Source organism: Haliotis cracherodii, unplaced genomic scaffold (assembly GCF_022045235.1).
Source record: "Haliotis cracherodii isolate W230 unplaced genomic scaffold, xgHalCrac1.p SCAF_4, whole genome shotgun sequence".
NCBI lineage: Eukaryota > Metazoa > Mollusca > Gastropoda > Lepetellida > Haliotidae > Haliotis > Haliotis cracherodii.
In genome coordinates, this window is record NW_027266297.1 from 67737565 (window position 1) to 67764525 (window position 26961).

Genomic DNA, 26961 nt, shown 5'->3' on the forward strand with positions numbered 1-26961 from the left:
TAGGGAGATTGTAGGGTAGATGGTAGTGGTGGCAGGGTAGGGAGATTATAGGTAGGTGGTAGTGGTGGCAGGGTAGGGAGATTATAGGGTAGGTGGTAGTGGTGGCAGGGTAGGGAGATTATAGGGTAGGTGATAGTGGTGGTAGGGTAGGGAGATTATAGGGTAGGTGGTAGTGGTGGCAGGATAGGGAGATTGTAGGGTAGGTGGTAGTGGTGGCAGGGTAGGGAGATTATTGGGTAGATGGTAGTGGTGGCAGGGCAGGGAGATTGTAGGGTAGGTGGTAGTGGTGGCAGGGTAGGGAGATTGTACTGTAGATGGTAGTGGTGGCAGGGTAGGGAGATTATAGGGTAGGTGGTAGTGGTGGCAGGGTAGGGACATTGTAGGGTAGATCGTAGTGGTGGCAGGGTAGGGAGATTGTAGGGTAGGTGGTAGTGGTGGCAGGGTAGGGAGATTGTAGGGTAGATGGTAGTGGTGGCAGGGTAGGGAGATTGTAGGGTAGATCGTAGTGGTGGCAGGGTAGGGAGATTGTAGGGTAGGTGGTAGTGGTGGCAGGGTAGGGAGATTGTAGGGTAGATGGTAGTGGAGGCAAGGCAGGGAGATTGTAGGGTAGGTGGTAGTGGTGGCAGGGTAGGGAGATTATAGGGTAGGTGGTAGTGGAGGCAAGGCAGGGAGATTGTAGGGTAGGTGGTAGTGGTGGCAGGGTAGGGAGATTATAGGGTAGGTGGTAGTGGAGGCAGGGTAGGGAGATTGTAGGGTAGGTGGTAGTGGAGGCAAGGCAGGGAGATTATAGGGTAGGTGGTAGTGGTGGCAGGGTAGGGAGATTGTAGGGTAGGTGGTAGTGGTGGCAGGGTAGGGAGATTATAGGGTAGATGGTGGCAGGGTAGGGAGATTGTAGGGTAGGTGGTAGTGGTGGCAGGGAAGAGAGATTATAGGGTAGATGGTGGCAGGGTAGGGAGATTATAGGGTAGATCGTTGTGGTGGCAGGGTAGGGAGATTATAGGGTAGATGGTAGTGGAGGCAGGGCAGGGAGATTGTAGGGTAGGTGGTAGTGGTGGCAAGGTAGGGAGATTGTAGGGTAGGTGGCAGGGTAGGGAGATTATAGGGTAAATGGTAGTGGTGGCAGGGTAGGGAGATTATAGGGTAGATCGTTGTGGTGGCAAGGTAGGGAGATTATAGGGTAGATGGTAGTGGAGGCAGGGCAGGGAGATTGTAGGGTAGGTGGTAGTGGTGGCAAGGTAGGGAGATTGCAGGGTAGGTGGTAGTGGTGGCAAGGTAGGGAGATTGTAGGGTAGGTGGTAGTGGTGGCAGGGTAGGGAGATTGTAGGGTAGGTGGTAGTGGTGGCAAGGTAGGGAGATTGTAGGGTAGGTGGTAGTGGTGGCAGGGTAGGGAGATTATAGGATAGGTGGTGTCGGTGTATACCAAGGGGTAGTAGTTAGGGTAGCGTGTAGTTAATGCACATTTTTGGCTGACCCTGGAGAGAGGAACAAATATCTACCAGTATGAGACCATCACTCATTACATATGATTCATAATTTATGAAATGGGTAGCTGTAAAAAATACCTTTACCATGATTCATCCACAGATTGAGACACAGTGTTCGGCATTTATTTGTAACACAGCTGAAATATGTATAATTATTCTTTACTGGAAAGACGGACAATGGATCCTCTGTAGAGGTTCTTCTGTGACAATTGTCTGAAGACCCCATCAATCAAATGTCACTATCACAGTAGTTGACTTAGTAAAATAAGATTTAATGAATATCTTTTGTGAAGTTGTTTAAATATCTCTCTATTTATTGTAACTAATAGACATACTGCCTCATGCTTCAACACACTCAATGTCAGCAGGCAAAAAATGAAGGTTTAAACATGTAATAGAACAAGAATATAATTAGAAATCTTTTTTATTGATTTTGAAAAAAGGATTACTCTGTGAGCATCGAGTTACGTGAATCCTAAATCCAGAGTTTAAGACAGAACTAGTATCTCACACTGTTTAAGATTTTAATTGATCAGAATTGAAAAAGTCGCCGACAGTTTGATAAAAAGTCCAAATGTACACTCATGCATGTTGTCTGACTCATGGACAACGCACACCCACGTGCACATGCATGTGCAGTAAGATGCTTCGTGTGCAGACGTGGGTCTATAAATAGCTTGCCGAGGCAGACATGTTAAAAATACTCTCTGGAGCTGTTGTGTCTCAGATGCTTTCAAAATGGGGAGTGTAGTTCTCATAATTGGTAAGAGTTTTTTTTCATTTTAAGACACCTGAATTCAAATTCTCATTATGATTACTTTCATCCAAACGTAACTGTCATTTACATAGGTATATTATCTAATAGCATTTGGAAACTGATGATTGTTTTCATATTTCTGATTATTGATTGTCAGCGATTGGCCTTTTATGTGTATAAATATGTATAAGTATATATAAATCTCTGTAAATATGGTTATGGCCTGAAGCAAGTCTGGTTATTTTGCCAGTGAATTTTTAATTTCATATTCCTTTATCTCTATTTTTTAAGTTTATTTTAAAAGAATGACTTTTAAATATGATTATCATGAAATGAATAAATTACAAGACGATTATATGTTGATAAAGGAAACAGATAAAAATGTACGATCCCTAAAGCTATAAATATTCACAGGAGACTCTTTAAATGAGATGTGACATCTGATTTGTGCCGTCTGTGGATGGCTGACTTGCAGACATGGCTAACTGGCCATGTGCCGGGCTGCACCATTGGTCCCCTGGTTCATTCACTGGGGCATCGGCATGGACAGGTTGCGTGAAGGCAGGGTGGGGTTTGTCATGTGAGAGAGTAAGTCTTCCATCCAAATGCCGCCAAGGTATTGTCATCCATTTCTATTGGCAGGCATTGAGTCTGGATTGTAGTGTGTTACATCTATCATTTTCAAATTAGCAGCCGAGAAGCCTCCATATCATGTCTCACCCAAGTTGACCTGCTCTCCTTGTCCTAGAGTTGTCCTAGTGCCTCATGGATGTAGGACATTGCTGTTCTAATGAATCCCTGTGTTGTCCCATTGATGTCCCTGTACCCATTGATATAGGACACTGCATCCTAAAAATGTCCTTGTGCCTCATGGATATAGGACATTGCATCCTAAAAATGTCCTTGTGCCTCATGGATATAGGACATTGCTGTTCTAATGAATCCCTGTGTTGTCCCATTGATGTCCCTGTACCCATTGATATAGGACACTGCATCCTAAAAATGTCCTTGTACCCATTTATATAGGACATTGCATCCTAAAAATGTCCTAGTGCCTCATGGATATAGGACATTGCTATTCTAATGAATCCCTGTGTTGTCCCATTGATGTCCCTGTACCCATTGATATAGGACACTGCATCCTAAAAATGTCCTTGTACCCATTTATATAGGACATTGCATCCTAAAAATGTCCTAGTGCCTCATTGATATAGGACATTGCTATTCTAATGAATCCCTGGTGTTGTCCCATTGATGTCCCTGTACCCATTGATATAGGACACTGCATCCTAAAAATGTCCTTGTACCCATTGATATAGGACATTGCATCCTAAAAATGTCCTTGTGCCTCATGGATATAGGACATTGCATCCTAAAAATGTCCTTGTACCCATTGATATAGGACATTGCATCCTAAAAATGTCCTTGTGCCTCATTGATATAGGACATTGCTGTTCTAATGATTCCCTGGTTTTGACCCATTGATGTCCTTGTACCCATTGATATAGGACATTGCATCCTAAAAATGTCCTAATGCCTCATGGATATAGGACATTGCATCCTAAAAATGTCCTAATGCCTCATGGATATAGGACACTGCATCCTAAAAATGTCCTAGTGCCTCATGGATATAGGACATTGCTGTTCTAATGATTCCCTGTGTTGTCCCATTGATGTCTTTGTACCCATTGATATAGGACATTGCATCCTAAAATTGTCCTAGTGCCTCATAGGATATAGGACATTGCATCCTAAAAATGTCCTTGTGCCTCATGGATATAGGACATTGCATCCTAAAAATGTCCTTGTGCCTCATGGATATAGGACATTGCATCCTAAAAATGTCTTAATGCCTCATGGATATAGGACACTGCATCCTAAAATTGTCCTAGTGCCTCATGGATATAGGACATTGCAGTTCTAATGAATCCCTGTGTTGTCCCATTGATGTCTTTGTACCCATTGATGTAGGACATTGCATCCTAAAAATGTCCTAGTGCCTCATAGGATATAGGACATTGCATCCTAAAAATGTCCTTGTGCCTCATGGATATAGGACATTGCTGTTCCAATGATTCCCTGTGTTCTCCCATTGATCTTCTTGTACCCATTGATATAGGACATTGCATCCTAAAATTGTCCTAGTGCCTCATGGATATAGGACATTGCTATTCTAATGAATCCCTGTGTTGTCCCATTGATGTCTTTGTACCCATTGATATAGGACATTGCATCCTAAAAATGTCCTTGTGCCTCATGGATATAGGACATTGCTGTTCTAATGATTCTCTGGTGTTGAGCTTGATTTGTACAAGTGTCCCATTGATATAGGACATTCCTGTCCTAGCGATTTCCTAGTGTTGTCCTAGTATTCACCTAGTGTTGGCAGTAAGGCTTATTTCCCTATGTTTCATTGTACCCTCATTCGTTCCCTTCTATGTGTTCCAATACATGAAGCTAAAAGATAGAAAGCCTCTCCTATCCGTTTGAACTTTCTTGAGATAGAAAAGGTTCCTCTAAACTAGGAATGACAGCAGGAAGTATGGCATCAGGTGACATTGACAGCCCCAGGGTACTATTCGTGGATGTTTGCACATGAGGTGAATGTCCGCACTAAGATGAATCAAGTTTTAATTGTGCAAACACCCAGTATTTCCCTACGTCAGCGGCAACGTGATAGCTTCTCAACATCATGGATGTTTGTGAGGTGAAACAAAACATGGTCCCTCACGGAAAACCTTGCATTAAGTCCTGCCAAAGAAAGGTTTCGCTTTGCGTCAAAGATAATTGCAATCAGCTGATCGGCACTTGTCGATATGTGAAGTGCTTTGTGACAATCAATACCTTAACGTCATTGGCAGGGCAGCTCGCGTGGTAGGGGACAGATAATGTCTGCTGGTGCTTCATGACGCAGATCGTACCGTCGTCCTGAGCTACAGTCCCCTTCTGTACCTATTCCGTCTCCCTCGTCCTTGGATGACATCAAGACACGGCCTCCAACTACGGATCATTTCATCTCTGGATATCGTTGTCTATTTGTTCCTTTTTTAATGACCATTTCTGGAGTTTAATCTTAATCATTGTCTTCTGTAGAAGACTGAAACAGATCATCAATGGAAACAGTTTACTTTTGTTACGTGTCTGTATTTTCATGAATAAATCAGGATATCGGCTGAACACGTCAGTTGCAAAGAAAACACAAAGACAACCAAGTCTGTACTTTTTGTTACTTATGAAAATGAGTTTACACAGCAAGAAAGGATTTCACTATAAGGCTATAACTGGACTTCTAGTTGACGAAATGATCCAACGATCATTGGTCTCGTTATTTACAACCTACTCTTCTCCAACTTAGACGATGAGTATACATGCAGTGCCTGAATGTGTTACGCATTCACATGAATACCATAAGCTGCTAGTTGGTAGCCACTGTTCCAAGTCAGGAGCACATGATTTATTTGCCTCTAACATGCAAGAGTTCACCCTGCACCCAGCTGGGGCCAGTCCATCATTGTCTACATTGCTCTCATGATAAGATTTTTTAAAAAGTCTACACCCAATTGGATATATGCGTGTAAAGGTTTGATGTTGTACTGAAGTGTCTGTGAAGAAAAGTAATGGTGGCACGAGGTGGAGCACATCCACGTAACCATGGTTTCAGGACTTTCCCCAGGGTGTTGCATGTGTCATGCATCTATTGCAAGGATGTTTTCTTACTTGATTGTCTATATCTTTAAACGTAGCTAATTTATGAAACTCCATAACATACCGTATTCAACGTAATAAGCGCCCAGGGCGCTCTCAAAATTAGAAATAGGGGGCTCTTATTAGAATATTAATTTGGTGGAAAAAACAGTTGAAAGATAAATTTCGTGGTTTATGCTGACAGCCTGAAATGTGTATGTACGACAGATATTATTTTTCTCCAGAATCTCAATGCCCATAATTAAGGGTGCATATAACACACGGGTGTGTATTATACGCGAATAAATAAGTCTTGTGTACATAGATCAATCTGAAGGGGAGCTAATTTGGATTGTTCACTAGTCAGTATGTTAGCAATTATCGCCGTGGGCGCTTATTACGTCGAATACGGTAAGTGTAATAATGGTTTCACACGTAGAGCATTGTAAGAATGATACAGATACTTTTGTGGACATAATGCAGACACCTTGTTGAAGAAAAAACAGGTATAGTTTACTTCATACAGAGTAGGGGGCACGGGTGGCCCAGTCGTCTAAGGCGCTGCAATTCGCTGTGCAGAGTTGTATCCCTTGGGCATGCCAGAAACCTATGATTGTGGGTTTGAATCCCAGTTCGCCCTGATTATGTTTCTAGGTTTGTCAGCACCATGCCCATGCTCGTGGGTTTCACCAAAGTGGTAAACGTCTGAGGCTTTCCTCCCACATTAAGCTGACACACCGCGATATAACTGGAATACTGTTAAAAGCGGCGTTAAACCCAAATCATTTACTCACTCGCTCATACAGATATGATTATCAGCCAGTGAAACGGGACAGCTTTAAGTTTTTGTTGGAATTTAACCTCTGCCACCAATGACTTTTCTTTTGACTACCGGTACTACACAAAGTTTATTCTTCCATGGACTTCTTCCAAATGGCCCTGGGGATTTCTTTGGCATATTTGTCATCAGAGGTCAAGGTCACAAAGTAGCAAAAACATGCATAAATGTTTGTGGTTACACTTCTCAAAAGTATTTGCATCAAAGCATCTCTCACCATTTTGAAAAGATTTTTTTCAGGATAAGTCAAAGGTCAAGGTCAAGGTCAGCATTCAGGCTTTTGTAAAACATGATTATATCATTGTTTGTTTCTCTGACATTGTTACTATCACATCTGATGTTGGTCAAAGTCATCTTTGAGGTTATCGTGAGACATAGTTGTATCTATCTTTGCTCCAAGGCTGTACTGTAAGAAAAGTCCATGGATCATGATAAGAATGGTTGAGGCTTTGTAAATACTTAATTTTCCTTATGCCATGTTTTATGTCTGTGAAGATCTGAATTAGAATTGGTATTCAGCTTGTTGTAAGTGGCCACTAACAGGATCGGGTGGTCAGCCTTGCTGAATTGGTTGTTGCATGTCATTGTATTATTTAGATCGATGCTCATGATGTCAATCACTGGATTGTCTGGTTCAGATTTAATATAACATTGGATCCTAAGAGTTAAGCAAATAAAAGAAATCTGTCTTGCAATAATTATGGAATTGAAATAGTTAATTCTTTGCATCAGTTTTTAAAAATATTAAAGTGAATGAAAGTTAGCTTGAATTAAAAGATATTCAAAAGCAATCCTGATGTTCTAATAAACACTCAGAATTTTTATTGTGGATTGGTATGGTATGGTTTGGTTTGGGGTTTTTAAAATTTGTATCACCTCCCAAAACATGCACATGTTTATATATCATTTTTTGGGAGTGATAATATATATCTTAGCGATTTATTAAGTAAATAACAAATGAATATTGGAAGTAAATGTTTCATTAAATAGGTTGTCAGGTTAAGTGAATTCACTATACTTTGATATGTTTTCTATCAAGGATAAATTCATGCATAACATATGCAGTTTTTTTTGGGAGTGTTTAATATTGTTCATACAGTGTACCACATACATGCAAGTGGCCTTTTTCTAGTCAATAAAAAATGGACTCTTTGAAACAGTTTCATTGCGACTATAAACTCATATCTTCTCTTATCTTTCGCATAAAATGGCGGTTATCTTTCTGCCAAGAAGCAAGTCCAATCTTATCTTGTGTACACTATCTCACCCTACATTCTCCACAGAGGAAGTAACATCCCTAACCTTGCTACAACATGCATATGTATCAGTGAACCAGCCAATCAGACCTCAGCTTACATCTGTGGTTGGGTTGCCACAATCAGCTGTTGCTAATCAATATGGAGAGAAACTGCTGCTGGCTGAGGGATGACCATTGTCCATCCAACTGACCATTAGGATGCACAGACACACTACATTCTGGCAATATTGGACTCTATCGGATCTAAGAGTCATACAATGAAGGGCACTTCCAGTCAAAATTAGGCCAGTTATCTAAGTTGTGATAACGGCTAGCAGGCTTTCTGATTGCCGTCTGCTACCTGTAGTGTACTGTTGGCCTGTCTGTGATCCTGCTGTGTGGTCACTTCTGCTGACCAGAGGATATTCAGGAGATTGTGACCAGTGGCTTGGATAATTAATCTCGGATCTGGTGACTGACTTTGTGTTGAAGGGTGTTGTTTGGATAACATGGTGCTCTGACAGGTTTCTGGACACAAACTTACCCTGCTCGTGAGGGAAAATGTACCCAGTCAGGAGACCCCTCTAGCGATGGAACCATGCTTTTGTCAAGCAGGTGAGGTGCAGGATACATTATTAGAAATTAGCATTAATTTCAAGGCATCTTTGTCATAACCCTTTTGTTGAGGTTATAAAATATGGGTGACCCTTGATTCTGATCAAATAGGAGCAGAACTCCAGCACCACAAACACTCATTATTTTAAAAAACTTGTATTACCAAAGAACATCTGTAATCATCTTCATCTAATTCATAACAAGTTTTTATGCTTGACTGTGAGAAGTGACTCTAATCATGGTATATTGTGTCCTTTGACATCAACATCCAGTCTCATATAATGTTGAGTATAATGTAATGTTATTGAAATGTGGATTATAGGTCTCAATCACTTTTTTCCCGCTCACCCCTTTTTTCCCCGCTCACCCCTTTTTTCTCACTCACCCCTTTCCTGCCCTTCTGTACTCCGGTGTGTCTGTAATAGTGCAGGGGATCCGTGAAGATCCGGGGTAGAATAGGTCTTCAGTAACCCATGCTTGCCATGATAGGCAACTATGCTTGTCGTAAGAGGCGACTAATGGGATCGGGTGGTAAGGCTTGCTGACTTGGTTGATGCATGTCATCGTATCCCAATTGTGTGGTTCGATGCTCATGATGTCCATCACTGGATTGTCTGGTCCAGACTCGATTATTTACAGACGGCCGTCATATAGCTGGAATATTGCTGAGTGCGGCGTTAAACATACAAACAAACTTGTGAAATTGTTGGCATGTGAAGCCTGTGACTAACAGTGGCAATGAAGCCGTGATGGGGTAAAATTGGCATGACCAAACCTCACCTCCCTTCTTACAAATCCAGCAACAAACACAGACCTTCTATCTCTCCCCTCCATGTTCTCCTTCTTTCCCCCCCCCCAAGTGCGTTCTGAGGCCCAGTTTACTTTAGCACCCCAGGAGGTCGCACAAAGATAGAGGGTGACATGGTGACCCACATTACTGGGAAGGTCAGGAAAGATAACGACACTCATTTGGGAACTTTTTGGATAATTACGTCTGTCACTCACCTTTACGAACTCCTATCCCCATACAGTACGCATGTCCAATCTACTGATACCCTCCTGAGTTAGGTTTTACTGATTAACAGACCAGATCCAAAAGCTTCCAACATAAGATATTAATAATTTTAATTTATATGTATTTGCGCATTTTTTTATTAGAAAAATAATTAAATAAAACATTTGTTAGATTAGACTTAATGCAACAGTTAACTTTTCTTTATATGTTATTTATGCTAGTGAGTTGTTGGCAGGTTGTGTGTTATTATTTGCATTATTATTTGCATTATTATTTGCATTATTATTTACATTATTATGTTTACCAGGTTTATGTCATAGCATTATTAATGTGGAGATTAAAACGGGAGTGTTTGTCATGCTGAGGCAAATACATGTAGTTGTATTCTGTGTCATACCGCATGAATATGTATTTATTATCTATGGCGGACAAATTAACAATAGAATCAGGTACTTCAGGCACAGAACCATGGGACGAGATAGACAGTATCCACAGAATGTCAGTAGTGATGGGTCTCTTAGGCCAAACATTTCCCGCTAGTAATATAGACCCTCTTATACAATAGAGAATGTTATGTATAAATTCCATGTCAACATCACTATCAGTGATTCAAGAAGCCAGCTGCAGTTTTAACTCCATGGCAGAATGACTTTCATATGAATAAATAAATGATTGACATACCTAATTATTTTTATCTTTATTTCGGCCGACCTTGTGTGGAAAAGCTGGAATAAATCCGTGACACATACATTCAAAAAGTTTGGCCTTAACCTCATGTAATGATCTAATTACATCAACAATGGGGCCCCGTGAAGATACGGGGTAGAATAGGTCTTCAGCAACCCATGCTTGTCATAAAAGGCGGCTATGCTTGTCGTAAGAGGAAACTAACAGGATCGGTGGTCAGGCTCGATGCATGTCATCGTATACCAATTGCATTGATGCTCATGATGTCCATCACTGGATTGTCTGGTCCAGACATGATTATTTACAGACAGCCGTCATATACCTGGAATTTACTGAGTGAGGCTTGGAACAATAACAACAACAAACATTTGTACACAACACTGAAAACATCGGAACTACGACATGTTAACATTTACAGCCATGCTGCTGCTGTCACATGGTGTCATGGCCGTGCATGGTCTGTCTCACACATGGGTTGTAGCACCAACCGTAATGTCAGCAACTGTGTTTCAAATTAGAATTCTCAAATTGAAAAATTATGTTTCTGTTTTTCACACTGGCTAAATAGCTGCCGGTAGGTCTTGTGACGAGGTATGACAGAGATGACAAAGAGTGACAATCATGGTGACAGTCACGAGGCCTGTAGCCATACAAGCAGAACATTACATGACATTGTTGTGTAGTATCCCTATAATGGCTGACGTGGGGGCTCTTGGGGTCGGCTGCAGTTCCAGAGGCCCTGTTATTCCTGTGTCAGACATGGGGCGTGGCTGTGACCAAGGTCTTACTACCCTGAGGGGCACAGGTGGCCCAGTCGTCTAGGGTGATGCAATTCGCTGTGTGGAATTGCGTCGTTGAGCACGCCAGAGACCTTGGGTTGTGGGTGCACCCACATCCTGGTGCACCCGATAATGTTTCTAGGTTTGTCAGCACCATACCCGTGCTTGTGGGTTTCACCAACTTCTGAGACCTGCATCACTTGGGCTTTCCTCCCACATTAAGCTGACATCCATCATATAACTGGAATACTGTTCAAAGCGGTGTTAAATGTGACTCACTCACTCACACTTATTTTCCTGGTGTGACAGGAGTGAATGAGTGAGTGAGTTTGGTTTAACGCCGCTTTTAGCAATATTCCAGCAATATTACGGCGGGGGACACCAGAAATGGGCTTCACACATTGTACCCATGTCGTGAATCGACCCCGGGTCTTCGGCATGACAAGCAAACGCTTTAACCACTAGGCTACCCGACCGCCTCTGGTGTGACAGGAGATAGAAAGTGTTACAGTCACTGTAGATGTTAAATGAGTTCTACAGGAAGTGATGTTTTCGATATTCTGGGGGAAGGAGTCTTTCCTGCTGACTGTGATTGGATATCGGCAATAATTATATGCGTTTAGTAGCGATTAATAGAGCTTATTAGCCAAGTGTGTGTTCGTATTGTAAGTACCACATATTAGGAATATAAAGTCTATGTTTTAAGCCTTTGGTGAGCATAATCAGTTTTGTTTATTCCTAATATATGTATATATGACATGTACGACACGGAAACACATGAGAGTAAAAATCTCTTTATCACATAATGTGATTCCTGAAATCCTTGAATATGAGCCATACTTTTTTAACTTTAGAAAATGAGTAGGCATACAAAGTCTGAGTGAAAAATCAATTGTTATAAACATGCCCAATGATTTGCAACAATGTTTGTTTATAATAACACTCGCTGAGAAGCCTTGATCTAAACTTTTGTCAATGTTAAGCAATAGGCATCTCATCGATGTATGGAGCTTCTGCAAGGTGACCTTATTTGCATGTTTATTATATTGTGATACCAAGATTATTGGATGGTGGTACCAAGTTTATCAGGTTGTGATACGAAGTTTATCTGATGGTGATACCAAGTTTATGGGATGGTGATACGAAGTTTATCGGATGGTGGTACCAAGTTTATCGGATGGTGGTACCAAGTTTATCGGATGGTGATACCAAGTTTATTGGATGGTGGTACCACGTTTATTTGTTGGTGATACCAAGTTTATGGGATGGTGATACCAAGTTTATCGGATGGTGGTACCAAGTTTATCGGATGGTGGTACCAAGTTTATTGGATGGTGGTACCACGTTTATTTGTTGGTGATACCAAGTTTATGGGATGGTGATACCAAGTTTATCGGATGGTGGTACCAAGTTTATCGGATGGTGGTACCAAGTTTATCGGATGGTGGTACCAAGTTTATCGGATGGTGGTACCAAGTTTATCGGATGGTGGTACCAAGTTTATCAGATGGTGATACCATGTTTATCGGGTGGTGATACCAAGTTTATCGGGTGGTGATACCAAGTTTATTGGGTGGTGGTACCAAGTTTATCGGATTGTGATACCATGTTTATCGAGTGGTGATACCAAGTTTATCGGATGGTGGTACCAAGTTTATTGGGTGGTGGTACCAAGTTTATCGGATGGTGGTACCAAGTTTATCGTATTGGATAACTCTATGCTTTATATGATAAAAGTGTAATCCTCCATATTTTGTGACCATTCACGAAATAGTCCAGTTATTTAGAAAAGATGTCATTGACAGCTGATTTACACATGGAGTCTGTCCTTGAATGACTTTAGTGTTTTGGTTATCGCTGCTGATGTAAAACGCTGCTACACCCTGGTCCCCAAACCCAGCTCTCACTTGGGAGTTGACACTGTGTGGAATTCCATATGAGATATTTGTATTTTGTACTTTCATCATGTACCAACTTTGTTATGCTGGACATACATAAAATGAGCATAACATTATCTTAAAGTGCAGATAACATTTGTAGTATCACATCAACTCAACTGTTAGCAGACGCCTTAGCTGCTAGATATCAACTGTTAGTGGACAAGTAAGCTGCTAGATATCAACTGTTAGTAGACAAGTAAGCTGCTAGATATCAACTGTTAGTAGACACGTTAGCTGCAAGATATCAACTGTTAGTAGACAAGTTAGCTGCTGGATATCAACTGTTAGTAGACACGTTAGCTGCAAGATATCAATTGTTCGTAGACAAGTTAGCTGCTGGATATCAACTGTTAGCAGACAAGTTAGCTGCTGGATATCAACTGTTAGCAGACACTTTAGCTGCTGGATATCAACTGTTAGCAGACACGTTAGCTGCTGGATATCAACTGTTAGCAGACACGCTAGCTGCTGGACATCAACTGTTAGCAGACACGTTAGCTGCTGGATATCAACTGTTAGCAGACACGTTAGCTGCTGGATATCAACTGTTAGTAGACAAGTTAGCTGCTGGATATCAACTGTTAGCAGACAAGTTAGCTGCTGGATATCAACTGTTAGCAGACACGTTAGCTGCTGGATATCAACTGTTAGCAGACACGAAAATTAGCATTGGTCCCATCAGCCATGCAGGTTAACACCACGGTGTGTTGCTTTTCTGCTCAACATGAACAAACTGACACCATTGAAGTTACCTTGTGTCGATGGTCCTTGATCCAGGCATGTCGAAGTTCAGAGGAGTTTCGTCCATATTGCCAATCTGGCTTAAATCTAAATCTACTTTCTTCCGCTCACGGATCACAAACTGATGAAAAAAATCCACTTTCATTTCAACTTCAGCAGGAAGTTTCTGGGCAATGTGGGTCTCCTGCCGCAGTGCTAGGTTGTGTCGCCTCAAGAACCACGAACACCAGTTTCCTGATGCCTTGAATGACTCCGGGAGATCCATGTCTTTCCTCATACGATAAATATGTTGTATCATCATGTGTGTGATGATGCATGCTGACTGTCGCAAGTCACCGATCCACTGAAAAAGAATATCTTCCAGTGGCTTGAACGAAGTCTCTGATCCCCATCTGGCCTTCTTCATCTTTGGCAGCTCCTCCAGTGACGGCTTCGCTTTCCTCCAATTCCTAACCATTGATTCATTTACTGAAAACTCACTTGCAGCAGTACTTTATTTGCAGAACATATTCAACTTTATTCAAGGAAAACAGATACAAATCATGTTTATGTAAGGAAATAGTTATTGGAACAGTTATTTAGGATGAAATGCGAAGTTTTATTGTCAAATGCTGGGCTGGCTATCGAACCCCGGTTGACACCAGTGGAAACTGAAAGTAAAAAGCCTTGGAAAAAACGTGAGATCTTTGACTCCATGTATAAAATGACCCCCCTTTTTAACCCCCTCATTCTAGGTATGAAAAACTCGCCTTATAAGCAGCAATATATGGTATTTATTCTCATTCTAGTGTTTAGATATATCTGAATTTACGAAAAAAGAGAACATTTAAAAAATACCAAATTGGGACAGATTATGGGTTTTTCCCAATTTGCCTGCAGTAGGAATTAGCTTGGAATCCTAGATATGTGTGCAGTGCTTGAAGGCGAAGCGGGTACAAAAAGGTTTCCCGTGTTCACCTGATCATAGCTCACCTGTTATTTGAAGAGTACCAAATCGTCATGTTGTCCTTCAACTAATTATTCATATAAATGAAGGTGACAAAACCCTTTCCAATCTCCCCCCAAAGGAGAGTCCATTACACAGTTCTGATTTTATCATAAGCATGTGTTTATGATTTACTATCAAATACTGATGACACCAGGTATTTATCATTTTGTGCGCTGTGCACAGTTGCGTCCCTTGGGCATGCCAGAAACCTATGATTGTTGGTTCGAATCCCGGTTTGCCCCGATTATGTTTCTAGGTTTGTCAGCACCATACCCGTGCTCTTGGGTTTCACCAAAGTGGTAAACGTCTGAGACCTGCATCACTTCAGGCTTTCTTCCCACATTAAGCTGACACGCTGTGATATAACTGGAATACTGTTAAAAGCGGCGTTAAAACACAACTCACTTACTCACTCATTTTAACTAGTTGATACAGAGCCTGAAGCCCAAAGTAGCAGGCGATACTCAGAAAGTTGGATGTTGGTCAATATAAGGGCGAAGAGGCTCCCCTCGGGGTCAGGGTGGTGCCGTAGTTTGTTTCCAGTTGACAAGGTGAGATAGCCCACCATGGTGTTGATGCTGTAGTTTCTATACAACCAGTGATAATCCTCAAACACCCTATGTTGGGGTTTTAAATCATGTTTATTGTCACTAAAAATGCAGTATTCTACAGATATTTAAACATCCTTGTAAATAAGACTTTCATGTTTTAAGGTAACCTAGAAAAGATATATTTGTAAGGATATTGTGTTATTTATACGTTTGTTCATCACCTAATATTGATAGCCTTATTTTCATGATCTTTCAGAAAGGCCAGGAGATTGTGTTGTTTCCTGGATGATATATTGCAATGCCATTTTATGGTTAACTTAATAGTCATCCGTGTCCTGAATCACTCGATATCCCTGTTTCTTACCAACCATTAGTAACCAATCTTTCAGTTTTAACAACAATATATGCTAAGAAAAACTACACTACCGTATTCACCATATTAAGTGACCCCTGACCAACTTGGAATAGGTCTTAAGCAACCCATGCTTGCCGTAAAAGGCAACCCATGCTTGTCAGAAGTGACTAACGGGATCGGGTGGTCAGACTCACTGACTTGGTTGCTGCACGGTCATCGATCCCAATTACGTGGATCGATGCTCATGATATCAATCACTGGATTGTCTGGTCCAGACTCAATTATTTACCGCCGTCATATTACAGGAATATTGATGAGTGCAGCGTGAAACAATAAACCAACCAACATTGTTATAGAGTCAAAGCACATTCTAGTTAAAATGACTTTTCTGCACTTTTAGTGGGGTTTGTGAAATGTGATTCCATGTAACTGCCATGATTTAAATATTTCATGCAGCAGCTCAAAGGTTAATGTCTGTCCTTGAACAAGAAAAAAAGTGGTTTCATGGTTCACATTAATATTAATATACAAAATTAATTTATAAGCGACCAGCTCCGTGTAGATGCAAAAACACAGCATACCTAAATGCACACATGACACGTCACACCACCACAACGCCACGCCGCATCGCACCGCACCACACCACACCACACCACACCACACACAAAGCACTGTTATGGAAATTATGCATATATATATCAGAATTTAACACTTTTATAAGGATACTTAAAATGTGTTCATTGTGTGGGATATTTGTCAATCACATGATCACATAGTTTTTCTAGAATGATTGGTTTACATCTGTGGGATGTTGCTTGGAGACATTTTAAAGTGTTTGGGAGCATGTTGGATTCCATTGCTTTTATCTATCACATGTTACCAAAATCGACAAAATGTACAAAAATCTATATTGATGAAGACTTTAGGTGTGTTTGAACAGGTGTGTTAGAAACACCCATTAAGCCTGATAACGACACTTACCACTTTGAAGTGACCCACAGGTATTTGATGGGGTCAGTGTGTAGGTAATGCCCGCTATCTCACCTACTGACCTTCTGGACAGGGGTCATCTTCCTCCTGCCTCTCCCCTCCTCTCCCCTCCTCTCCCCTCACCCCCAGGAGTGTGACAGACATGTGTTGAAGCTGCGTTTTGCTGAAGGTCAGGTGGTCTTCTAGTCACAGGTGCCTCTGTGGTCACTGACTGGTCACTGACTGGTCACTGACTGGTCACTAGGCCTCCCCAGCTTGCAACAAGCTGGTAACAACTTGAAACTACATCTACGTCAAGATCTATTTCTGATTTTCACAGAAATTATCAGTTATAAGGTAGTTAAGTTCATACTGCGTATCCAGGCAACCAATGCAAAAAGAAGTTGTGATCATTATAAATATTTTTGTGAACTGAGATGTATGTGGAACTGCAAGAATTTCACTCTCACATTTATATTTGTAGTACACCAGTGACGGTATGCTTGTAATCTCACACGAGCAGATATAATAGAACAGCTGCTATGTCTGCCCACAAGCTAATGGATTGTTCCTCTGTCTGCCCACAAGCTTATGAATTGTTCCTCTGTCTGCCCACAAGCTAATGGATTGTTCCTCAGTCTGCCCACAAGCTAATGAATTGTTCCTCTGTCTGCCCACAAGCTAATGGATTGTTCCTGTGTCTGCCCACAAGCTTATGAATTGTTCCTCTGTCTGCCCACAAGCTAATGGATTGTTCCTCTGTCAGCCCACAAGCTAATGGATTGTTCCTCAGTCTGCCCACAAGCTAATGGATTGTTCCTCTGTCAGCCCACAAGCTAATGGATTGTTCCTCAGTCTGCCCACAAGCTAATAGATTGTTCCTCAGTCTGCCCACAAGCTAATGGATTGTTCCTCAGTCTGCCCACAAGCTAATGGATTGTTCCTCTGTCAGCCCACAAGCTAATGGATTGTACCTCTGTCTGTCCACAAGCTAATGGATTGTTCCTCTGTCTGCCCACAAGCTAATGGATTGTTCCTCTGTCTGCACTCAAAATAATGGATTGTTCCTCTGTCTGCACTCAAAATAATGGATTGTTCCTCTGTCTGCACTCAAAATAATGGATTGTTCCTCTGTCTGCACTCAAGTTAATGGATTGTTCCTCGGTCTTCCTACAAGCTAATAAATTGTACTTCTGTTTCAGGCAATGACTACATCTGGGGGACCACGAAAGTAGGGAAGAAGTGTGAAGGTTTGTACTTTACTCTTATTTCAGTTTACAAACATCTCAGAAATGTATGATGTTTGATTTAACCAAAACATTATTATGAACTTTTCTGTCTATATAGTAAAAAAATCTTGAAATTTGTTATGATTTCTTATGACATAGGACCATCATTATGTAACTTTAGTTGGATCTAATTATGACTCAATCGAAATTTGATACCCATTTATTAATAGCCAGGTTTAATTTATATTCTACAACTACTTCCTGCCAAAGAGTGCATGGGTTTGAATGAATACGACAAAGTCTGCCTGACCACTTGCAATGAAGGAAATCACATGTTGGGTTTCCGTCATCAAATCCAACTGTTATCAAATACATCTTGCAAATAAGAGCAGGTTTGCAGTACCAACGCATTTAACTCTCTTTTCACCAGTCACACTCCCTGTCCTCTTCGAAAAATTAATTCATACATAATTCAACATACGTGACTTTTTGTGAACACCATATTTTTAATGAGGAAACATTACAGAAGTTGCGAAACAGATGCATATAATAATGCCAGATGTTCAAATCATATGAAGTCTGTTTTTTATCCTAAACTGGCCGGCTTACTTGCTCAAATTTGTCTTTTGCTTTTGCCTAGGGAGACAAGTACCTATTAATTTAGGGGATGTTTACAATAGGTAGAAGAATTTAGGACGTAACTGCACATCTATAAACTTAAAGTAGTTCCTGTGAGGGCACTTCATTTATATATTTGTCAGATCATTTATTGAATTGGTTTATCACATCAGTGACACTAACCATTATTTGATAAACTGACTTACCTCATCTTACTAAATCTTTCTCTCTCAAAATGGAATCTGTATTTTAGCCGAGATAAGCCTAGATTCTTTGGTCATGTGATACCATTTCCCAAGTTGGCGGAACCAATCATAATATAGAATTAAAGCTGCAAGCAGCAATGGCGGGCTCCAAGTAACACTGTGCCCAAACGTCCGTGTTCGAATCCTCAAAGGGTTTCCTTGAACCAACTCCGTCAAATGTAGGCACCACTTGCAGGGTATCGTCGCAAGGAAATTGGCGTGAGCCAGAGTGTCCAGGTCTGTTCTAAAACCATTCCCGACCTCGAACATGTTCGAATCCATACATGGTTTGCTTGTACCAACTCTGTCAAAAGATGTCACCCGAAATCGCCGCTACGAAATTGCCGTGTTCCAGGGGTGTCCAAAGTATTGATCAAATATTACCACCAAGCGGTGTTACTTTTAGCATACAACCAATAACAATAAATGAGATGCATATGGCACACTAACTTCATGTAAACTTGCAATAGTTTCTGTGGAGAACCTTACAAGATATGATCTTCAAAGCAAAATTTCGTTGAAAAATATGATCAAAATCAAAATTCAATACGACCGTAACTAAAAAAGATATCCAAAATCAGCTATTAACGTTTGATGCGTTATGTATGGAGACAATTATCAGAAAGTTTGAAAGCATTTCATGCAGTGGACTCAAAGTTGTTTGCATTTGAAGACAGGTACCCTAAAAACACTGTGAAAACCTTGAATCCAATATGGCTGCCAAACCACGTGACCAATGACCAAAGTCAAAGAACAAAAAATGTCAAGCAGCTCAAGCAGCAGATACATGCAAGTTTTCAACGTAATCGGATAAGCGGTTGCGGAGCAATAGGGCGAAATACATCTTCAAAATATTCTGTTCTTTTAGTTATCTGCCCTTGGCGTTTGGGCCTACGGCCTTGGGATTTTGGCGGGCACCAGTACCTACCGGTCCACATACACACACAAAATGTGAACATAATCGAGCCAGTGGTTATTTTTCTAGCTCTGGTACAAAAATCGGCTGAATAATAATAATATTAAATCAAACGCTAACACTGGGACTCTTCAGCCTTTCGGGTTGGTGACTCTTCAACAGGCTGTAACTTCTTAGTCAGTTGGGCTCAAGTCAAATGGATTATTGTTCTGCGTTCCTCCGGGCCCCGGGTTCCTGTCGCATTGTTGAGATAAAGTGCTAAAACCTGTTTCCCACCTCGTTCATATATTCGAATCCTCAAAGGGTTTACCTGTACCAACGCCGTCAAATGTAAAGAACCTCTTGTGAGACATCACCACTACTAAATTGACATGTGCCTGGGTGTCCCGGGATGTTTAAACCAATTTCCAACTTCGACCCTGTTCGAATCCTCAAATGGTTTGTTTGTACCAACGCCATCAAATGTAAGGAACCGCTTGCGAGACATCACCCCATGTGTCCCAGTGTGTTCTTAACCCATGTTTGACTACTACCATGTTCGAATCCGCATATGGTTTGCTTGTACCAACTCCGTCAAAAGATAGTCACCGTTTTCAGGACATTACCACTACCAAATTGGCGTGTGCCACAGTTTCACAGAGTGTACTTAACCCATTTCCGACCTCCATATTCTAATCCGCAAATGGTTTGCTTTTAACAACACTGTCAAAAATAAGGTACCATAGCAAGTGGCAATTGAAAAATGAAGAACCAAGTCAGCGAGTCTGACAACCCGATCCGATTAGTCGCCTCCTGTGACAAGCATAGTTGCCTCTTGAGACAAGCATCGGTTGAAAAAGGCCAATTTTAACCCTGATCGTCAAGGGTAGTACACATAATACTGAAGAAGACTGTGGAGAACGTTTGGGTATCTGCAGTGAATGGGGGTTTATGGTAGATTTATGAGGCGCTTCCATTAGTATTTGTACTCAAGTCTCACATTTTACTAAAATCAAATAATACCACCAAGCGAAGGTGCTTTCAGTATGCAACCCAGAAAAAATGTAGGTACACATAATATCAAAACTTAATGCAAACTTTCCATAGTTTCTGTTAAAAACTTTATAAAATATGATCTTTAAAGTAAAATTTGGGTGAAAAAAATGATCAAAATCAAAATCCAATATGGCCGCAACTAAAAAAGATATCCAAAATCGGTTAATAACGTTTGATGTGTTCTGTATGGAGACCATTCTCAGAAAGTTTGAAAGCATTTCATGCAGTGGACTCAAAGTTGTTTGCATTTGAAAACAGGTACCCAAAAGACACTGTAAAAACCTTGAATCCAATATGGCTGCCAAACCACGTGACCAATGACCAAAGTCAAAGAACAAAAGATGTCAAGCAGCTCAAGCAGCAGATACATGCTAGGTTTCAAAGTAATCGGATAAGCCATTGCGGAGCAATAGGGCGAAATACATCTTCAAAAAATTCTGTTCTTTTAGTTATCTGCCCTTTGCCTTTGGGCATACGGCCTTGGGTTTTTGGCGGGCACTAGTACCCAACTGTCCACACACACACACAAAATTAGAACATAATCGACCCAGTGGTTATTTTGCTAGGTGTGGTACAAAAATCGGCGGAATAATAAATAATAATAATAATAATAATAAATAATAAATAATAATAATAATAAATCGAACGATTTCAATAGGGCTCTACAGCCTTTCGGCTTGGAGCCCTAATAATTGGCTTGGATGACCCGAATTGCTAATTGTCTGGATGTCAGTATTGGGCAACATGCCAGTTTGACATCCTGTTCAAGAGAGCCATTTCCGAGGTGATCTTTGATGTCACTATTGGTATGAAATGCAAATATACTTCAAATATTGTGAGAAACACAAAACTGTTCACTTCAAGACCTAGACAGTATAAAACTAATATATGTATTCCCTATATATTCCTATAATCTGCAAAGAATGTGTACATCTAAGCATTATCAGCAACCCCTATTTAAATTGTAATCCAGCCATTTACCCACTTTAATATAGAATGATTAGGATTTTCAGGGGAAAATCAGCGTGTCCATTTATCGGTAATGAGCATTTTTTTATCGATAAAGTTAGGCTTGGACCGGTAATTCATGTGACTGCCAAGTTCCTGTGGACGTTATAAATCTTTGTTGGTGAATAAAACATTGGTGATATTCATATAAGTACATTTTTCAAACAAAGCCAGCTTGTCTGTTACCATTAGGGTTTCCCCTTGTCTATTTCTAGTTTAAATATCCATTTGTTGCGACTTTGTCTCAAAATATTTTAAAAAAAGGAGAAAATTGTGACAAGTTTGTGTGACATCTTTGCACTGAACATGATGTTCAAAGATTAAAACCAAATAATTTTCATATGTTTTTTTTTTTTGTTGAAAGATGGCATTGGCAAAAATAAGAGGGGACTGGTAAAGAGTTGCCAGTCCACAAGGACTGGCAGTTTCAAAAGCCAGCGGGAACACTGAAATGTAAAAATGGATGCGCACCCAACCATTGTCCATTTAATGTCCCTTTCCCAAACCTGTAGAATTGGTATTTGTATGTTCTCTCAGTATGTGAATGCCCAGGAAGGGAGTTAGTGAGTTAAGATTTAATGTCTCTTTGGCAATATTTAAGCCATATCTTGGCCTTTTAACTGCAGCGAGTACGGCAAGCCAAACAACAGTTTGACAGTTTCAGATAGTTTGGGTGTATCAGCTCAGACTGAATGTCTTTGGTTGTCACAGGCATCACATATTGGAGTACGACCAGGGATCACGTTCTGGGGTACAGTCAGGGATCACGTTGTGGGGTACAGTCAGGGATCAGGTTCTGGGGTACAGTCAGGGATCAGGTTCTGGGGTACAGTCAGGGATCATGTTCTGGGGTACAGTCAGGGATCAGGTTCCGGGGTACAGTCAGGGATCAGGTTCTGGGGTACAGTCAGGGATCACGTTCTGGGGTACAGTCAGGGATCACGTTCTGGGGTACAGTCAGGGATCACGTTCTGGGGTACAGTCAGGGATCACGTTGTGGGGTACAGTCAGGGATCACGTTGTGGGGTACAGTCAAGGATCACATTGTGGGGTACAGTCAGGGATCAGGTTCTGGGGTACAGTCAGGGATCACGTTCTGGGGTACAGTCAGGGATCACGTTCTGGGGTATGACCAGGGATCACGTTCTGGGTGTACAGTCAGGGATCAGGTTCTGGGGTACAGTCAGGGATCACGTTCTGGGGTACAGTCAGGGATCACGTTCTGGGGTACAGTCAGGGATCAGGTTCTGGGGTACAGTCAGGGATCACGTTCTGGGGTATGACCAGGGATCACGTTCTTGGGTCTACCAGGGATCAGGTTCTGGGGTACAGTCAGGGATCAGGTTCTGGGGTACAGTCAGGGATCACGTTCTGGGGTACAGTCAGGGATCACGTTCTGGGGTACAGTCAGGGATCACGTTCTGGGGTACAGTCAGGGATCACGTTCTGGGGTACAGTCAGGGATCACGTTGTGGGGTACAGTCAGGGATCAGGTTCTGGGGTACAGTCAGGGATCACGTTCTGGGATACAATCAGTCTGCAGTGGTGTACTGACTGTGTGATGAGACCCAAGTCAGGCAGGGTGTTGAGAAAACAAGATCAAGGGAGAGCGCCAGTGGTTCAATATATGCATCCTGCTTCCAAGTAGCCAGTTATGCCTTCCGGAGTTGTTTTACAAATGTAATGTTTTTGTTTCAGCTTGTGGAAAGTGCTGCCACACTCTGTGTTCTGGGACTGTGAACAACTCCCACTGCACACGGGAGAAGACCACCAACCTGGAACCCACCCTGGAGTGTAGTCAGGTGAGTGGACTGGCCCCCAGGGCCCCACACTAGGGTTTAGTCATGTGAGGGGTCTGACCCCCGGGGCCCCACACTAGGGTTTAGTCATGTGAGGGGTCTGACCCCCAGGGCCCCACACTAGGGTTTAGTCATGTGAGGGGTCTGACCCCCAGGGCCCCACACTAGGGTTTAGTCATGTGAGGGGTCTGACCCCCGGGGCCCCACACTAGGGTTTAGTCATGTAAGGGGTCTGACCCCCGGGGCCCCACACTGGAGTATAGTCGGATGAGTGGACTGGTCCTCTGGGCCCCACACGGGAGTATAGTCGGATGAGTAGTCTGTCCCCCGGGGCCCCACACTGGAGTATAGTCGGATGAGTGGACTGGTCCTCTGGGCCCCACACGGGAGTATAGTCGGATGAGTAGTCTGTCCCCCGGGGCCCCACACTGGAGTATAGTCGGGTGAGTGGACTGGCCCTCTGGGCCCCACACTGGAGTTTAGTCGGATGAGTAGTCTGTCCCCCGGGGCCCCACACTGGAGTATAGTCGGGTGAGTGGACTGGCCCTCTGGGCCCCACACTGGAGTTTAGTCATGTGAGTAGTCTGTCCCCAGGGGCCCCACACTGGAGTTAAGTCGGATGAGTGGAGCGGCCCCCAGGGCCCCACACTAGGGTTTAGTCATGTGAGTGGACTGGTATGGAGTATATACACTGGAGTGTAGTCAGGTGAGTGTGGTGTACTGTATACAGGATGTAGACCTCACCTTGGTGTGGTGTATTGTATACTGGATGTAGACCTCACCTTGGTGTGGTGTATGGTATACAGGATGTAGACCTCAGCTGGGTGTGGTGTATTGTATACAGGATGTAGACCTCAGCTGGGCGTGGTGTATTGTATACTGGATGTAGACCTCAGCTGGGTGTGGTGTACTGTATACTGGATGTACACCTCAGCTGGGCGTGGTGTATTGTATACAGGATGTAGACCTCAGCTGGGTGTGGTGTATTGTATACTGGATGTAGACCTCAGCTGGGCGTGGTGTATTGTATACTGGATGTAGACCTCAGCTGGGCGTGGTGTATTGTGTACTGGATGTAGACCTCAGCTGGGTGGTTTGTACTGTATACAGGATGTAGACCTCAGCTGGGCATGGTATATTGTATACTGGATGTAGACCTCAGCTGGGTGTGGTGTACTGTATACTGGATGTAGACCTCAGCTGGGCGTGGTGTATTGTATACTGGATGTAGACCTCAGCTGGGCGTGGTGTATTGTATACAGGATGTAGACCTCAGCTGGGTGTGGCGTATTGTATACAGGATGTAGACCTCAGCTGGGTGTGGCGTATTGTATACAGGATGTAGACCTCAGCTGGGCGTGGTGTATTGTATACAGGATGTAGACCTCAGCTGGGTGTGGTGTATTGTATACAGGATGTAGACCTCAGCTGGGCGTGGTGTATTGTATACTGGATGTAGACCTCAGCTTGGTGTGGTGTACTGTATACAGGATGTAGACCTCAGCTGGGCGTGGTGTATTGTATACTGGATGTAGACCTCAGCTGGGTGTGGTGTATTGTATACTGGATGTAGACCTCAGCTTGGTGTGGTGTATTGTATACTGGATGTAGACCTCAGCTGGGCGTGGTGTATTGTACACAGGATGTAGACCTCAGCTGGGCGTGGTGTATTGTATACTAGATGTAGACCTCAGCTGGGCGTGGTGTATTGTATACTGGATGTAGACCTCAGCTTGGTGTAGTGTATTGTATACTAGATGTAGACCTCAGCGGGGCGTGGTGTATTGTATACTGGATGTAGACCTCAGCTGGGCGTGGTGTATTGTACACAGGATGTAGACCTCAGCTGGGCGTGGTGTATTGTATACTGGATGTAGACCTCAGCTGGGCATGGTGTATTGTATACTGGATGTAGACCTCAGCTGGGCGTGGTGTATTGTACACTGGACGTAGACCTCAGCTGGGTGTGGTATATTGTATACTGGATGTAGACCTCAGCTGGGCGTGGTGTATTGTATACTGGACGTAGACCTCAGCTGGGTGTGGTATATTGTATACAGGATATAGACCTCACCTTGGCGTGGTGTATTGTATACTGGATGTAGACCTCAGCTGGGTGTGGTGTATTGTATACTGCATGTAGACCTCAGCTGGGCGTGGTATATTGTATACTGGATGAAGGTTACAAGTGGGAAGTGGAGTGTGGTGTATCATACATATGACCCAGGGGTTAAATATTAAATGTTTATACATTCCTCGTAAAGTACATTGCAACATACTTGAGATTTCTTAAGAAGCATTCAAGTAGAGGCAGACACAAGTTTTACCCTTTAAACATGGTATAAGTGAGATATGCGACAGCAGTGTGCCGGTCACATGCAGGTATGTAATAAAGCAATAGAGTTCTTTATAAATGTCCACAAAGATGTAACTCAGCTGGGCACTTCTTGTGAGGGTATTGACCTATTCACTGTGAAAGACTATCAAGCATATTATTCAAAGCAACAGTGGAGCTTTGACCTGGTCACTTGGAAGGAAATCACACCTGGTTGCTATGGCAATGAATGTCCATGTGCTATAGGTATGGCGATGTCATTTACCTGTCTCTAATTTATCACCAAGGACATGAATAGCAGTTAGGACCGCTGTGTCCCATACATCTGACCAGTCCACACCATGAGTGTATTTATCTGTTAATGATCCACAAGGGATTAGGTACAGAGCAAATGTGTTTCATGGCTGTGGGCTAAGGGTTTGTTGTACATTTCGTGTTCGGTATTTGCAGGATATGAATTATCATATCCATTTATTTTACTTCAAACTATTCCGACTACAAAGTCAATTCCATATTTTTTTTAAAAGTGATAACATTCTCATAAGATAATCATTGCTCGAGGATTGATTATCATACAAAGGAAAAAGGTTAATAAATGTGAATCCAACAAAATATTTGTCAGCTACCTTTGGATATCTATATATACTTAGAATGTATTTGTCACTTCCAAGTATAAAGAGCCATTGTGATACACTCCAGCTGCTGGCTTAAATGTATATATTGGCTGCAAATTCTCGGAATTGAAATCAATGTTCTGTTGTTCACCTTCAGAGCAGGTACTTGTGGAGACAGATGCTTTGGGGTTACATGAACACTCCCATCTTGCGTCGTCCCTGTGATTTTAGATGCCACAAGTCGGTCTGCAATCTGTATTATTTAACCTGGATCTGATGGTCTTGGGTTTGAATCCCAGATGATTATGTACCTTGGTATGTTAGCACCATACCCTGTCTAATTGACTTCACTGGTGTTGTAAACATATAGGTCACCACAGCTTGGGGTCACCTCCAGTACTTTGCTAACAGGTAGCTGGCTACGATATAGATCATAGAAATCGATAATTGTTAACTAAGTATCAATCGATTATCAATATATATCAGAGAAGTGACTTTGAGCAAACTTGCAAAAAGCTCTGA

The 26961-nt window shown here is 42.1% G+C and overlaps 1 protein-coding gene across 7 annotated transcripts in view; it reads left to right on the forward strand.

Moving 5' to 3' along the window:
- The window catches only part of LOC139478242 (phosphatidylinositol 3-kinase regulatory subunit alpha-like), a 224304-nt gene that overhangs the window by 160176 nt on the left and 37167 nt on the right, over positions 1–26961 (forward strand). For 5 of the 7 annotated variants that reach the window (XM_071260656.1, XM_071260657.1, XM_071260659.1 and 2 more), the window contains 2 exons: positions 17843–17890; positions 23390–23493. In XM_071260656.1, coding sequence (XP_071116757.1) covers positions 17843–17890; positions 23390–23493 — 152 coding nt within the window. Of the gene's footprint in view, positions 1–2205; positions 2248–8496; positions 8616–17842; positions 17891–23389; positions 23494–26961 lie in introns of those variants that run through there. The other 2 variants (XM_071260663.1, XM_071260662.1) reach the window with 2 other exon arrangements.